General features: G+C 40.4%; 2 protein-coding genes across 3 annotated transcripts in view; one reads left to right on the top strand and one right to left on the bottom strand.

The window, feature by feature from the left end:
* The window catches only part of epha5 (EPH receptor A5), a 116056-nt gene extending 101379 nt beyond the window's left edge, over positions 1–14677 (bottom strand). The window contains exon 1 of the mRNA XM_086054509.1: positions 14583–14677. The gene's annotated coding sequence lies outside the window, so the exon portion shown is untranslated. The remainder of the gene's footprint in view (positions 1–14582) is intronic.
* grin3a (glutamate receptor, ionotropic, N-methyl-D-aspartate 3A) overlaps positions 9167–17062 on the top strand; it is a 48760-nt gene continuing 40864 nt past the window's right edge. Inside the window, exon 1 of one of the 2 annotated variants that reach the window (XM_086054505.1) lies at positions 9167–9254. In XM_086054505.1, the coding sequence (XP_085910631.1) occupies positions 9195–9254 (60 nt within the window). In that variant the 5' untranslated portion in view covers positions 9167–9194. The remainder of the gene's footprint in view (positions 9255–17062) is intronic. The other variant, XM_086054506.1, reaches the window with a different exon arrangement.

Below are 17062 nucleotides of genomic sequence, written 5' to 3'. Positions count from 1 at the left end.
GTTGACACGAGGTGTGGAAAGTGTTTCATAAGTTCTCTCCCTGCAGGCTGAATGGATGAAGAGAAATGGCTTGGAAAGGTAGAATTGGTGCATTACTTAGCAGATGAGAATGAGGGACTCATTGCCTTAAAGCTTTCGGTCTTTTGAGGCGATTTGGGTTTTGATCTTATATCAAAATTGAAAGCGTGATTACTGGACAAGGACAGATGCTTATATCATATTTGAAATAAGTGATGGAAATCAGACTTTTTTTCGATACTCGATCTGAGAAAATATTTAGTTCTAAGCAACGGGCGAAGGAACGGCGTGTATTGCATTTACTTCAACTTATAGTTGGTTGGATATTGAAAATTCAAGATGTGTTTTGCTGTGAAGCGAATTAGATCTGAATTAGAAAATCCTTCTGATGACCTTGACCTGTCTTAAATGTCAAACCGTCTTTTCTGAGAATCAGTTTACCCTCCATTACACTTTGACCACTATTTAGTTTTTTTTATCTTATGATAGTGGCTTAAAAGTAAATTCCACTTCACCGGTGCAGGAAAAAGTAGTGACCATTCAGAACAGTCCTGCTTCAAATATAGGGTAGCAGGTCTTTTGCATTAGCACGAAATTGAGATTACCCTTCGTGATCGGCAAGTGAATAGTAGCAGTGCCAATGACAAGTTCAAAGTTGTAATTGCCCCCTCACGGTGGACAGTCTGGGAAGTAGCGGAAGACCAGAGGCCGAGATAACATGATAAAATACTCAAGTTGACATCTTGTGACATGGACCATGTTGCTCGGTCTACTTAACAAGTAGACTAAGCTTGACACATTGGCTATACAACTATGTCGACACGCGCTCGCTCTGTAGTATTTTCCGGGTGTTTTTCTTCCGTCCGTGAGCATCTGTCTCTCACTCCGCCTCTCTGCCATGTCTCCCTACATCATCATCGTTTCTGTCCCGCTCCATTTTCATGTACGCCACTGCCTTCATCTGTCTGTCTCCCCTATCTCACAGCACCGTGCCTGACTCACTTTCAAGTTTGTTTTCGAATTGCCACCTTTCCTCCCCGCCATGCGCTCCCCTCGGTTCTCCCTTGCTGAGTCCATTCTCGCTGAAGCTGAGCAGCTGGTTCCAAGCCCAACTTGGCTGCTACAGACGATGTGGGATCTGTTTGGATTCCTTTTCGCAATTTTTCATCAAGAGCTGTGCCCTCATCTAGCAGACACTCTCGGGAGGTCCGATTGCCGGAGCCAGAAGGATAGGCTAGCTGCACTGCTATCTTTAGATGTCGAAACAGCTTAATTTCACACAACCATGTGAGGTTATGTTGGGATAATCCATGGATCTATATGGAATGTGTGTCACCACTTTGTGTAATTGCTGTACTTAAGTGCCAAGTGAGTTGGCAGCACTGTGTTCAATGTTAGCTTTTATTGGAAAGCTGTTATTAGGGTTGATGTTAAACATGATTTGGCACCATTTTGGATCACCGTAACTTGTATGACAACTGTGATTTAAGATTGAAATGTGTTATTGCCATTGCACGCTTGGACATCGACAAACTAATATTTTTGCCCGATAGCCTTCTAGTTACAAAATAATATTATTGAACTGTAACGGGTCATTCTTCACCCTTCGGGTGAGGATACTTTTCCTATACGAGCGAAGTAAAATGTACACATGTGGATCACGTAAAAGTGAAGGAAAATTTTAGAACTAGACACCTCTTAACTGATTCACTGCCATTGCCGAATATATTTGTCTTTTCACAGTGCAGCCATTCAATCCCAGGAGTATTTTATTTATATTTTTTTCAAGAATTTTCAAACTTCAGGGTAAAAGACGGTCTGAAAATGTCTGTCAGTGAATGAGTTAAGTACCCTAAAATAGACGTACAAGAAGCCAGGTGGGTATTTGGAAGGCATTTGATGTCAACGTGACTTACCACTTCTATCCACTTGGGGGGTGCTTTGTTCTGTTGGGAGAAGTACTTCTTATCCATACTGTAGGTCTTATTCATTATTAATTTCTTTATATACTTCGAGCTACCTCGCTGATTTCCCGAAAGTCAGGAATTGATCAGCATAGTGTTTACTACAACCTTTCATTTTTTGCCCTCCTGTTTGTGAGAAGTACTTCATTATAATTTTCAATTTTAATCAAGTATTAATAATATTAACTTTGGTGAAAGTGCTTTTACTCATGTATTAATCATTAGAGAAACATCAACGTTTTTGGGGTAATTACCTATGGTGTTGAGGGCGGCTGTGACAAACAAAACTGGGTGGTGGAACGGTACATTGGTTTTGATAAGCACTGTAACATGCATAGCCAATAGGTTTTAATGAAGTCAACACATCTTCCAAGTTTAAATGTTAAATGTCACCTTTGCTATTTAATCATTGAGCAGCAGTGTGTTTTTCTGTTTTGGGCGGAGGTCATCTTCAGGACGTCGATTTGACAAATGCATCCTAATGGGATGGCTATGGCCCAACACACTGACATTAGTGGCCCTTACAGCTTATGAGGTCAGAACTCCTTCCTGTAAATAGTTATGTTGTACAGGACTACAAGGCTGTGCAATCAGGCTCAAGTCAGTTGAGATTTGCCCTGATGTAAACTCCTCCATTGTTACGACAGAGGTCATGCGTAAGGGTCATTCTGGGTTTATGCTAACGCAACTACAACATCCTAGTTGACACGTCATCATGACTGTGACGTTTCAAACAGCGTCACTTGCCCTAAAAACTCATCTTAAATATCACAAATGGAACATTATTCCTGAGAAGAGCAGTTATCGTCAAGAAATAAGTCATATACTAATCAATTGTTTTTTCCTGAATTTATTCGGAGGCTTTTGGTGACGTTTGAAGCACTCGTTACACATTTTTTTCAGAAAATTCCACAAAGATGGCGTCCGCCTGTCACAATGCTGTTCGCATCCTAAACACGAAAACATGATTTTTTTTACACATTTTTTCATTTTACAAATGTACTACTGCCAGGTTTACACTGATGACTGTTATGACAAAAAGTTGTTCACTTGAAAATTGCAAACTTCTCCTTTAAACCTGCATACCATGAAAATAGGCGTATCAAATTCAACCAAGCAAAGCCAATATTTGGCATTCATTAAATTTCTGATTCACAATTCACAAGTGGTTTTCCAAATATCTGACTCTAGCGTTCAATCGCTGACTGCAGCTTTAAAATCCTGTATGCATGCAGCACAGTCACAATGCACAATACAGAAAATCGAAGATTAACAGAGCCCACTGGGTACCTATTCAATTTAAAATACGTGGCTGGTTCTCGCATAGTTGGATTAGGGCTGGACCGTGGTCAACATCAGAGACACACATGCACTGCATTCAAAAAGACACGAGAATTATACTGTATGATTGGCTATGATTGATGCAAATGGCATTTAACACTCACCGATGCATGAAATCCTCCGAATCATAGCGCCTTTCTAACATGTGATCTGGTCATTTAGATCTGCTGGCAACACAGCAAACAGACTTCTTTTCACATCATCAAGTAGCGCAACGCTATTGATTAAGGATTTCAAAAATTCTAAACAAGTCGTTTGAATTTGCTTTCCAGTCACTTGCATACCCCCGATTGGATAGAACTGATCGTTCACAAGTCTTATTTAAGTACATTTATTATATTTACAGTACATCTATCCACTGAGTTTGGATCAAATGTGAGTATATATACTATAGCCGCATTAAGTGCTACGATGGTCTTATAGCATTCCACAACTGGAACAAATCATGTACTCTTGCGAGGTAAAAAGGTTGGCCTCCGTTTGTGTAATCCTGTTTGTAGTGTGAAAGCAGGTGAACCCAAACACAGACAAACTTTAGTTTCACACAGACACACCAAAAAAAAAAAAAAAAAAAAAAAAAAAAAAAAAGTGAAAATGATGGATCGTGTTTAGGAAACCTTGAGGGAGGAAAACACAAACACATTTGACGGTGCAGAGAACAAAACAACAAAAAGACAAAAACAAGGGTAGCGAATACAAAAGAACTACCGTAATCACACCCTGACAGGTGGGAAAGCGATGAAGAAAGCAGGCAGATGATTGGCTGGGCGCCATGAAGGGCTGACAGGTCTGTTTAAAAAACGAGACGCAAGCGGTCTACAACAACCTTGTGGAGAAAGAACATAGACAGAAGAGCAGAATAGAAATTGTGATCCACGTGTGTATGGGAAGCTAAGACAAAGCGTAAAACATCATCTAAGTCACAAAAGAGACACATGGCTGTGTTTATCATTGCCTTTGTTGACACTTGACCCTCGGGGTTTTCATTGTGAGCAATGTTTAGCTTGCCACTAGAAATATTGGCAAAGCAAGGCTATGCCAATAAGGAGTATACTGGAGACGAAATGCTTCTTCATTGCCCGCTGTCATAAGTGAAGTGCCCTCTGATGTATCTCAACTACATCTCACTAAATCACTCGGCACACTCGACACGCGCACAGGAAAACACTCGCATTGAGGATGTGCAAATGCAGCTGCGGTTTCTGTGGCGTGAGGCTCAGCCAAAATCGGCGCGGATAGGGGACTTTGTTTTGGTATTTTGCGCCGCTGTGGGTGCGAACAAAGCCGACATTATTCGCCATCCATCACAATGGCAACTCTCGTTCCCTTTAAAATTGGCATACGAGAGGAGCAGTCCTCGACACAGCGGATGAAGACACCGGTTTGTTGGAGACAACGCAAGAGGTCAAATCTTATCAAGAATTTATCTTAATCTCAATTTAAGATTATCAAGGAACCGCAAGTAGACCTCCTCAATTATGTAAAATTGGATAGGACAGTCACAGATCAGATTGGCGGCTGTGTAAACAGGATTCGAAACTTTTAGCCTCATTGTGGGTCACACAAGTACACATGTCCCGCCTGTAAAATCTTATCAGGTGCAGAACTAAATTTGTTGCAGCATCTTGATCTCGAAAAGGAAGTTAAATTCCAGACTCACAGCATCTCCTCGAGCTAAGAGCACTTAAACGTACGGTTCATAAAGTTTAGGTGCGGAGAAGATTTTGCAGGAGACAAACGTTTAATCCATGGCAGAGGTCTTGAATTTCTTTGAGTTTTTCCTTCTTCTATGTTACAAGTCAAAATTCAAGAAATCCTCGGATTCGGACCTCAATTTTAAATGAAGCCTTAAAGCTAAACATGGGTTTCATTGATGTACGAAGAAGCTTATTTGAAGTTATTAATATTCATTTCAAGTAGCCTACTATGTAAAATATGTCTAACGCCTCGCTCAAAAGCCAGCCTAGCTTCAACTAATGATGTCTCTTTGTGTCTTCAAGATATGCCTGTTAAAAGTCTTACTTGTGTGAATTGATTGTGCAGCCTTGTGTGGGAAAGGATGCTGTCAAACTAATTTGTCAATGTTAGACTGTCTTTTGCTAATTGCTGTCCCCACAACAGATTAGTGGGGTTTTACTTACTCATTACAAGAATAGAGGAGGCAAATATCGTAAAGAAAATATCTTGTCCGTGTTCTCAATTTGCTGAAAAGCATTTTTTTTTTTTTTTTTTTTCAGATTCTGCTCGAAAAATGACAAACGGCATATCTTATTCATTTTTACAGACATTTTCACAACAGCATCATTCTTTTTTTTAAACGCACACTGGTCATAAATCCATCCCGGTGTGTGTATGCATGCGTTTCATGGGCGTAATAAAGTTTAGAGTGTTATTGATTTGGACTTGGTCCTGACTCACAGCTATCAGCTTCATCACCACGCCAACCTGTATCGACTGCATTAATTCCGGGGGACAATAAAACTTAAACTCTTCCGCTGATCACCGCTCCTAGACTCAAAACTGATTGTTCTGCACTATTAGGCTGGTGGGAGAGGCGGTGGGGGTAAAACGATGGGAGCAGGGTGAAGGTAAATGTAGGCCAATCAAATTTAACTAGAACAGTACAGAGTGCAGGCTAGCAGGATTTTGAGAAGGGGGGAATTGAAATGCTGATTGAGATTCATAAACCTCTACATGAATTTATATGTGCATGCCTTCGTGCATGTCACTTAAAACCAAACTTGGATAAAGGCCCAATGAGGGAGAAGACATGCAGGTAGCAGATGTACGGATGTTGTGAGAGAAATATATTGGACATGTAAAAGGGTCGCAGATGACAACAGGATGGGAGTAAAATATGCCCCCATTCAACGGTTACTCATGTGTAAAAGGATGACGAACGAGGACGGTAACGGCGATAACGGACAAGGTTAAGACGCACTTGAAAAGTCTCAAGGTTGTAAAATAATTTTAGTGTCGGGACAAAATGATGGGTGTTAACCGGTTTTGTCAAGGGCAAAAATGAAGGCCTTGTAGTTCGAAAATTAATTCGTGAAGAAATGAGAGCCCGGATGTGAGATTAATGCAATTATTCTGAAGAAAAGCAACGGCTGGAAATGTCCACAGGAAAAAAAATGTGAACGTTTGAGACCACCTGGCTCACCTCTCTAATGAATCGTAAACTTTTATTGGGAAGGCCTCTTTAAACTTCTTGACTGGGAGAAATTTATGAGGTAAGATGATCTTAACGCTACTGTCGCTTAGCATTTGCCATTTTTGTGAATGGGGTCCTATAGTATCTGCTTGGGGCGTGGTGTCAGTCACAAATGAATTATTAATTATTAAAATGGACCACTATAGGAAGCAAGAAATAAAGGGAAAACTGGAAACTAAATGCAAGCAAGCGACAAGCTGCTCGCTTTCTAAAGACTAAAGTGTGTGAAGGCATTTTTGACATTGTATAAGAACCACACTATTCATGTACTGTATGTATATATAAAAAATAAATAAATAACTCCGCATGAGCAAGCACTTGGCGATGGAGGCAAGGAACAGGAAAAATCCAGTTGTTTATTCCTGCTGCCTTTTGGAACTTGAGCAACGTTATTTTCAGAGGGATTGGTAAGGAAATTGAAAGGAAATGTATCAGATGCTACTACGATTCCAAGAAGCAATTAAGGAAAAGTTTTGGAAGTCTGATATTATCTCAGCCGCCACAACAATCATATCATTATATGACAGTGTAACGATCACGATCATCGTGCTGAGCAGGTCGCATCTGCCCTTGTCATCTCTCACCGACTTTGACATGAATGCATAATGAAGCTGTAGGCAGACGCTGTCTGCGACTTCCCATTGGCTGACGCTCACAAACAATAAGAATACAAAAGGCCCGTGGACATGTCGCCTGCTCTGACGTATACACTGACTGACAAATGACAAACAAATCACTTTTAAGACAATTCTTTCGTTTTGAAACTTTACCGAGTACGTTCCGTTACAGCGTCCAAATTTGTAAGGTCTATGATTTTTGTCCCCCCCCCCCAACAGCTGTTTTAGTTTGCGTCATAAAAGTTTGCCCTTTGCAAAATGTGATTATGAAGCATCATTCATTCCATCAGACTAGATCTTTTGCCGCCAGCGGAAACAACATCTGCCCACGTCCGACATGTTGCGGAGTTCATTGTGAATTGAACAATAAGTGACGCTGGATCGGCACTCATAATGAGTCAACAAACTCGTGTGTCTATCATTGCAAGGTAACAATTTGTGATTCCGCCTTGTCTAACAATCAGACATACACAATCCAGTATTTGTTTCCCACCTACTAAGAGGTTGGCATTGGCAGACATCTGTGCTCCACTGAGTGTCATACTAATTTGATTGTCGTTGTTGTGTTTTTTAAGGGAGGGCTGGAATAGATTCATGAAATTTCCAGTCATTTCAAAAGCAAAAGATGATTTGAGATATGACGGTTTTGATTTACAAGTGTTTTTATTTTTCGGTTATAAGTAAATAACAAAAACACAAATGATGACACTCCCTGTGCTTTTGTGTGTTTTCTCCAGGTACTGCAGCTTCTTACCATATTCAAAAAAACGTGTGCTAGGTCATTGAAAAATCTTTATGGGTGTGAAGGTGTAAATGTTAGTGTGACTGGTTGATTTTCAAACGTCCTTTGCAATCCTAATGAGCATAACCAGAATAAAAAATGGCTGGATCAATCCGTCCATTGTCTTAATGATTTAACCTGTTGAAGCTTGTTGAAGGGAGCCAGAGCCTATCCCACCTGAGATTAGGCAAAAGGCAGACTACACACTGGACCGGTCGCCAGTCAATCACAGGGCACATCGAGACAGTGTGAATGTGCCTGACATTCACACGTTCACTGAGTTGGAACCGAACCTACATTTCCTGCGAGTCAGGCAAGTGAACCACTAAACCGTAAGTGACATAGAAAATATCCATCCATCCATTTTTCCATAGCACTTCCTCACATCCTCGTGGAGCATATCCACATGAGTGAGAAATGGGTCCAGCCAATTGCAGGCCACATGATATAGACCACTATAACACATTCATACCTCAGAACAATTTAGTCTTCACCGAACCTATAGATGTCTATATATTTATAGATGTCCGATATATATCTGATTTGTATCCACATTTGAAAGAGGCCTGCTTGTTATTCCTCTAAATCTGAGGATATCCAATTCCATCTTTTTTCTTCATGCTACCATGACCCACATCCAACCATGTTGCAAATCTAGCCTCAAAGGCCAAACACATGATTTGCCCGTTTATATGAGCACATCAACATCAACATGCTCTCTCACCAGGAAGCAGCATTTTAAACAGTGTTAAATAGTGTTGTGCGTCATTGAGGCCCTTGGGCTCTATTCAGAGTCATCAGTAGAAGCCCACAGAGAATGATGCCACTCTAAGTATCAGCAAGGTAAAGGTGGAAAATAGAGACTACATTTCCTGAAGATTTGTCTGTGATTTTTATATCAGTGACCTGATAAAGAAAAACAAAGCATCTAAACAAATAGCAGGAAGACGTTGCATCCACTTCTATTGTATCCTGGGTTTTTTTCTTGAGATTACAGTCTCTGCCTACCAGATGAGGACGAGTCTGCAAAATAGCAGACTGAGTCCACAGAATTGGCTTGTGCCTCTATGAGATTATGGCGAGTGCAGATTATGTAAGCAAGCAAATCACATTAACACCTGACCTATTGTGGCAAGTCCTGCTGATGCTGCAGGTAGGAGCAAGAGAGAGAGAGACAGAGAGAGAGACAGAGAGAGAGACAGAGAGAGAGAGAGAGAGAGAGAGAGAGAGATGAAGACGGAAGGAGAAAGAGAAGCTTTATGGAGACCCGTCATGGGAAAGAGAAGCATGCAGAGACAACCAATGTGAAGATGCGGAAAGTAAGTAAGTCTACACCATACAAGACATTTTCAAACCCAAAACTTTCCCCTTACTGACTGGATATACTATATGAGTGACGTTACTCTCTTGTTGCAGAGATATTCGATAGATATCTTATTTAAATTTTGCGCGTCCTTGTGGATCAGACTAATTGCCAGAAGCAGGTGCGCATGCGTACGCGGGTGTGCTTATCTATATGGTTTTGTACATCAAGTGTGTTGTTAAGCCTCCGGAGAAAGCAGACAAAATGACGCCCAAAATGATAAGCGGCAGTGACCTCCCTCCTCTCTTCCCAGCCTCTTTAACCTTCATGCCCGACCCTTGGGACACACGCTTGCTATGCTGTGTGCACTCCACAGCAAATGTGCACTTTCACATCTGAGTTGTCAAGGCTGCATGTGAAGAGAAGATTGTGTGTGGTATGTCAGAATATCATTTGGGTGATGTTCCCACAGTCGAGAAGAGTCAAAAACGTTTAATATTCCTTCCTTTTAAATGTGTTTACACTGACTCCAATCGTTCATCGAGTACTTTGTCAGGTGCAGTACATTTACAGATTAAACGTTATCAAAATATTCTACTCCAGTATGCCTCTTTTTTTTTTTTATTGTATTTTCTCTTAACCTGAAATCTGATATATTTCTTGGACATATTTCATTTTCCTCTTCACGGTAAGGTGTTTTATTTTTAATACTTATTAAATCTTTGCAACGATGCTTTGATTTGCATAATCTCCACAGGAGTGACTCACGTGGCTCAACATAATCAATTTGTACATGACTAGATTGGGGATGAATCATATAAGACAAAATATGAATATATACGGTGTAACAGAGCTGCATTTACCCGGCCTCACAAGATGGCAATCCACGTGCCAAATGGTTGAAGAATATGGAAGGCACTATTCCGAAATTCAAAGAGAAAATATTGCATTTCGTCGCTGTCATGTGAAAAACGCTTATCTCCATTTTTTTTCATTTTCTTATTTTTACATGAATCATGTTTCCGCGTTACAGAAATCGCATTAAAGTGAAAATGTATAAAGTTTCCAAAATTGGAGGTAGGTGTTTTTCACAGGACAGCGATGATTTGTAATATCGGCACAAAATATATTGTGGAGTCAACTTCCAGAGTTGTTCTGTCTGATGACTGTTTTAATATTCCTGCACTCACAAGGATATGATTATAAATAATGAACCCCAATAAAACTGAACGCAACACTTTATTTTCAAGTCTGTCAGGTCATTTGTCTATATTAACTGTAGCTGTGGTTTTGCTAACTGAAGAGTTCCACCCAATCCCACATAACAGCCAGGTGCACTTTTGCGATCTCAATTGCAGATTATGTTGTATCCCCCGAAGCAAATAACGTGGAAGTCGCTCCTCTGTCTCAAAGAATTTTTTGGAGACTGAAAGTTCAATTCTCTTCCCTTCACCTGCTAAGATCTTTAACTTGCGGTGCCATGATCCGGGAGGTATCTGCCTGTGCCGGCACCCCAGAAGCCATCTTGAAGTGTCCTTGAACAGCAAGCTGTATCTCAATATTGTTCCCGACTCTCTGGTGACACAATGCGTGGCAGTCTCTGGCTTGCCATGCCGCAATGAACTATTTAGGTTGTTGACAGCATATTTGCCGCATGGAGCGTACAGCAGGAATAGCAATGAAAGCAGCCTTGCTACTTTCGTGACCTTTTGGATGTTTAAGAGAATATTAATTACCACGTCCCTGACTGTTTAGGTCAGCAAATGAATCAATAAGTTATGCCATCGTGAGTGTAAATTTGTAAAGTGTCTCCATGGAGACAACACAGACTAAGTGCTGATGCTGCGCTACTAACTAGTAGACTTAACAAAGAGACGTTGGAAAATCGACACAGGATGACGTTTTTCTGTAACCATGTACAGTAACTTAAGAAGCGAAAAAGTGTTTTCTTTTTGTGTTTAAAAGCAATTTTTTTTTTAAATATCTTTGTTATAGGTTATAGAACTTTTGAGTGCTTGCTTTTGTGTTTCTATTTTCTTACATTTATAAAATGTTGGCTTACTCAGTTCGTGCCTTGTTCTCTGTTAGTAATGGTGGTAAGTAACGTTTTGGACTGGGGGTTTCTTTGATTCACTCACAAAACATGATCTGGTTCACTTGAGTCATTTGGGTCAACCCAAAGATGGTGTACAGGATCGACAAGTGGATTCGCTCAATGTCTGTAGAGACGTGGTTGTCGAACAGGCTAAAATGCAAAGGTCCCTGACAGATACTGATTTACATTTTGACTGAGCAGTTTAAATGCAGTGTGTCTGGGACAAACCTCGGGCCTGTTCTGCACCGTACGATTTGTAGGTATCTCAAAAGAAAGATGCTCAATCACGCGACTAATTGGCCAGCTTTTATCAAATATGGATGCATATCTAACAGTGAGACAGGCGCCAAGACAGATTGTGACAGTCCCCGTGAGTCAAATAGTCACAGCCAAATAGCTCGACACTGTGGTGGTGCTAGCTAACGCTAAAGCTAATGCTAACTTATCTCCCCGTTGTGCAGTTTGTTTGCTTTTTTGTATCCGACTGCAAAAATCACACAGAGTAGAAGAGACCTTTCAGGTATGATGGTGAGGATCTTTGTCAACCGGGAGGACTATTTCTCATCCACGGTAAACTAGCCAGGTGAGATGGTGGGAGCATATACTGCAGATTCCTCTCAGACTGATGCCAATGGATGTGTTGCAGGCATGTCTAGCAGTGAGGAGGCAGACATGCTGGAGAAAGTATATCGCACTGCTCACCTGGCAATGCTTTGCTTATCGCCGGTGGAACTGGAGGACAGAGAGGTCTGGAAACCCTTGCTTGGACTGAGATATGATCAATCGAATGAGATGGACAGAACATTTTAATGTCTTAGCACCGTTCTGTGTTTAAGATGCATGAGTGTATCTTAGTGTCTGTCTCCACTCTGCTTATAGGGCTATATTTGAACATCCAAATGCTAATCTGATTGATATGAACCCATTTATACTAATCCTAGCGACCCAGCAAGAGAAAAGCTATTAGTAGGGCAAAACCCTGCAAGCTCATCAAATGTGCTGTTACTATGTCGGCCTCCACATAATTGAAGTCCTCTGGTGTCACATGACAGACTTATGGCGCCTCCTGGGAATGTGATGCCAGTTAATAACTAACATTGCGTGATCCGCGGGTGTGTAAACACCTTTGAGGGATGAATTTAGCTAAAAAGGAAACGTTACACACATACGCACAAATATTCAACAAAATAACTTGAGAGGAATAAAATGATGCGTCTGTCATCAGATGACAATTTATCACTCATATAGTTGTTATAACAACCAAGTTTCTTGAGGGACTATGATGTTTTTGTTGGGTTTTTTTCCAAAAGGTTGGAAATACAGGCTTTACACTTATCGGGCATGTCTACATCTGTATAATTTAATTTCAGGCTCTGAAAAGCAGATAGCGTGTAAACAAATTGTCCAAACTGTACCATTTCATCTGTTGTCATTGAAGCGTTTACGATCACACTATCACGGTGATATTTATATATTTTTTTAAAATGTACAACTTGAAATCATTCCACGAGAGCAACCGGGCTGCTTCAAACATATCTGTGCAAATACTGTATATGATTGAACTCATTCTTGTGCTGTAACTGTCGTTGTTTAGCTCCGTAACTCATGTCACTTCACTGCGTTTCAGCATTTAGCTGATGTCACGTATCTGCATCTTTCCCCAGAACTGCCCTTTTATATTTGTTGACAAAGATACAGGAAGCAAACAAATGTCCTTCCTCCTCCTGAGTTTCCTCTCTGATTATGCATGAAGTTGAATACCTCGGAATGGACAAAGCAAGGTGAAGTGAGAAAAGGCGGCATGTAAATGACAGATGAGAAGGGGAATGGCAGTGCAAAGAGGGGAGGGGAAAAAAAAAAAATCAAGACGAGAGAAGAAGCAGAAAGAAGCATTAAGTGAAAGAGAGAGAAGGTTCTTGGCTGGGCTCGGCTATGGAAGACGTGCTGTCACGTTGGATCACCGTGACAGACAGCAGAGCGGCCATTTGGGAGTTCTCAAATGACACACAAACACATGCACACAAAGTAACACGCTCACAATATAACAAAGACACCTGAGCAGCCATGCAATCACATACAGACATGCAACACCTGAAAAATAGCTGAATTCTAATTATCAGAGGTGGGAATTCGGTCAGTCTGACAAGTCCGTCAGTCCGTCACTGATGGACACCCGTTTTGCGGACCATTGATGAATGATGAAAAATAACGGACTGATGAATGGCGAAAGTGGGTTTCATCCGTCAGTCTAATCATCGCTAACTGCTTCCGCCAGTCCGTCATTGAGTGATTTTTTTTCCACGTAAGATATCTGTTTGATAAAGGTTGGGGACCATTGGGTAAGAGATTGCCTATCGCTCGAACTGCCTCATTAACTGAGGACCGCCTGTATTGAAACACTACACATGCCGTAATTGACATGCACGACTTCAACGCTTAAAGGCACGAATGTCAAATGATTCAAATATGTTAATTAAAATATGCCCAGATCAGATACAATCACCGTCATTTGTCTGATCATTTATGTCAGACAGAGCCTGTGCTTGCTCCTCTGTGTGATGTGATCCAATGTGAGTTATGTGTGTGCACATGTACAACCATGGCCTACCCTCTCTTTGGTTCTGATAATGATGACATGTTCCATGTTTGCCCCCAATTACACGGCGTGTCCATAAACTGTAGTGTAGATTGTTTCCAGGTCTATAATAGCCGAGTTGAGTGCTTCCATAACACAGACAGGATAAATAGAGAGAGTCCCTGCACAGCCTCACAGATCAATAAGGACATCATGCTCCTAGCTTGAATAATTACATGTCATCAACTTGTCAATTCAGCCCAGACTTTTCACAGATTTCCCATCCTAAAACAGAAATTCCCCGCAAAATAATGCGAAGGCTCCAGTCAAATGCTGACACTTATGAAATAGAGAGGCTTTCCCAAGCACTGTTTAAGGATGTGCATGTACCTTTTGAGAAAGTGCTTAACTTGTGTCTTTTATTTTAAAAGGCGTACTTTTCTTGCTTTGAGGAAGTTCTCTTTTCTTTACAGACAACAAACTGTAAAGAAGTGCAACAAAGAAAATAGACAAATACGCACAATATTAATAATTAAATACAAGTAACTGGCTCATAGTGCAGGTCTAAACACGAGCAGTCAGCTTGATGAGAAAACATTTCCATACACCTGCAATCGAATAATGTCCACATTCGACCTCAAATAACTGTATATGAACATATAAATAATACTCACAAAGACGGAAGTCTTCCAAGGCTTAAAGTGTTTTGGAGTACATTCACCGTATTTGAGCTATTCTCAACCAACTACAACGATATCTTGTCTTCAGAGGTGAAATACGTCAAAGATCCATTATTGACAACAGATGTGCTTACATCACCAAAAGACAAAACGATCCACAAAAATTTGAGGTCTTACTCTCACATTTTTTATCCCAAAGTTTTAACAGTTTTCACGATGAAAATCGACAATAATAAACTTATTTATGAAAAAATATTAACTTATTTACAACCTTTTAATGAACACAAACATGAAATAATGTGAATGTCTCTTCACGAGAAGACGAGACAGTATCTCTTATTGATGTGAAAGGCTTTAACAAGGCGTTGATTCCAATTTGAGTTTTGTACATCAACATCAGCCTCTGAGGGGCCGTTACCAAGGTTGTATGCGTGCTGTGTTAGATGACGCAGATCATGAAAATGCACGCAGGCATGGGGAGAACATACAAACTCCAAACAGGGGGGCCGCAGCCAAGATTTGAACCCTCAACCTCTAAACTGTGAAGCGGATGTGCTCACCAGTCGGCCACATGAATAATGGTTTTCTCTTTGCAAAATGGCTCTTGGTGTACATTACACACAGTGAGTTGGATCTCATATCAGTGGAAAAAGCTGGCACTCTAATGCTGGTTTCTTTTGTTTGTAGAGTTTCAGGCTGGTAGTCTGGCAGAAATTTTAACAGAATGATAAGGCCTTGTAATGCTTTCATAGAAAATGGACATGTCTTTGGATTACAAGAAAAAGCTTTTTTTTATGATTATTATTCATGAATGTAAGTGATGAAAATAATGTGCACTAACCTTAAAGCCGAGTGGTGTCAAATATAGCTTTAAAGAGTCCAAAAATGATTGTTCTTAATGTTGAGGTTAAAGAACATAAAATTTTTTTTAAAATGTGTGCGTGGTGTTTGCTGGCATAATTCCCCCATGGAACTAAGGGTGGAGGGATGTGTTGTGGGGCGAGGTGTTTTGGTGGTTACAACGTGTTTTGATATTGGTATACTAAAATTACAGTGAGAGCACATTTCTGACGCTGATGCGAATTGCACGCTGTTTGTTTTTAACAGTGTTACAACTGCATGACTGGGGTGAAAATAGTCTATCCCCGGAGTTAGCGAACAAAATGGAATTATAGAGTGTTATTTTAGTGCAGAGGGGATACTTGTGGCACAACTCAATTTGCTGATGTTTCTGTTTTCCGTCTTATCACATTTTTCCATCTTGAGAAAGTAAGTGAGATGCAGCTTAGTTATTCAGATATATTCATTAAAGCTTTATATGGCCACTGCAGATCCCATTCCAGCGACAATATTAACATCAGCAAAGTCTGCTTATATATATATTTTTTTTTCTAGGAGCACCTGTTCCATCCTGTAATTGGACTTGCCCCCATTGGTACCCACTAACAGTGTCCCCTGTGTGCTTCATAGAAATCCAGTATGTCAGACAATCAACTTTGGTAGACTGTCTGTCTGTCTGTCTCACTTTCAACCTCCCCATCATTTTTTGCCATGTTGTTACGTTGTCTCTCTTATGTAGTCCAAAACACAATGGCCATCATCCATCTTTTTCTAGTGGCTGTCTGTATCTTTCTTTAGCAGGTTAATTATAGAATACAGCTACCGAGGAGACGATGATTACCGCCACAGTGGTCCAATGAGCAGTTCAATGATCCCACCACAGCACTCGTAAACTTTTATTTTGTTTCTTGCGCAAATTAGAAAATCTGGACGATTAAAGGTGCAACGAGAATGCATTACAATACCCAAGTGGGTATTGAACAGACTGAAGGTGAGGACGGTGAATGAACTAACTTTTTCTCTATACAGTGAATTGTTATCATCTCGGTAGAAACGTACATTCGCTATCTGAAGGGGCAGAAAAGTTTTGTTCACTTTTGTGGTTATTCAAAATGATTGGCACGTGCCAGTAATGTCACGACGGTATGTGAATGGCAAACTAGGAGAACAGAATGGAAAAAAAAAACAAAACTGTGATATAAAAATTGAGAAGACTTCATTTGTACTCATTCATCTCATGGTTAAATTACTTCTCATTGATACATTTACTATATTGGCAGATAAATATATCCTCAGGGGTTATTCTACAGATTAATATATACTGTATTTCGTTGCAAGGATTAGACACCAAGGCATGAATTACAGAATGATGTATTTGCCCTTTTGCCCTTCGAGTTTGAATAGGATTTTTTTTAGTTTGCAATGTACAAGATCACTGAGCAGATTTGCAGATTGTTCAATGAATAAATGAGTGGCGGGTAAATTAATGATCCAATTAACGGATGAGTTTATAGGTAGTTTCATGAATGAATGATGGAGAAATGTTCGATAGGTAGTCACTATGGCTGGATGGGTTTATGGACAGTCCAATGAATGACCGGATGATAATAAACTGCTGGGTAGTTTGGATAGAT

Source organism: Filicampus tigris, chromosome 15, assembly GCF_054856515.1.
Source record: "Filicampus tigris isolate MCC_2025a chromosome 15, RoL_Ftig_1.0, whole genome shotgun sequence".
NCBI classification, from domain to species: Eukaryota; Metazoa; Chordata; class Actinopteri; order Syngnathiformes; family Syngnathidae; genus Filicampus; species Filicampus tigris.
Note: the sequence above shows the minus strand (reverse complement) of the source record. Positions and strands in the feature narration are given on the sequence as shown.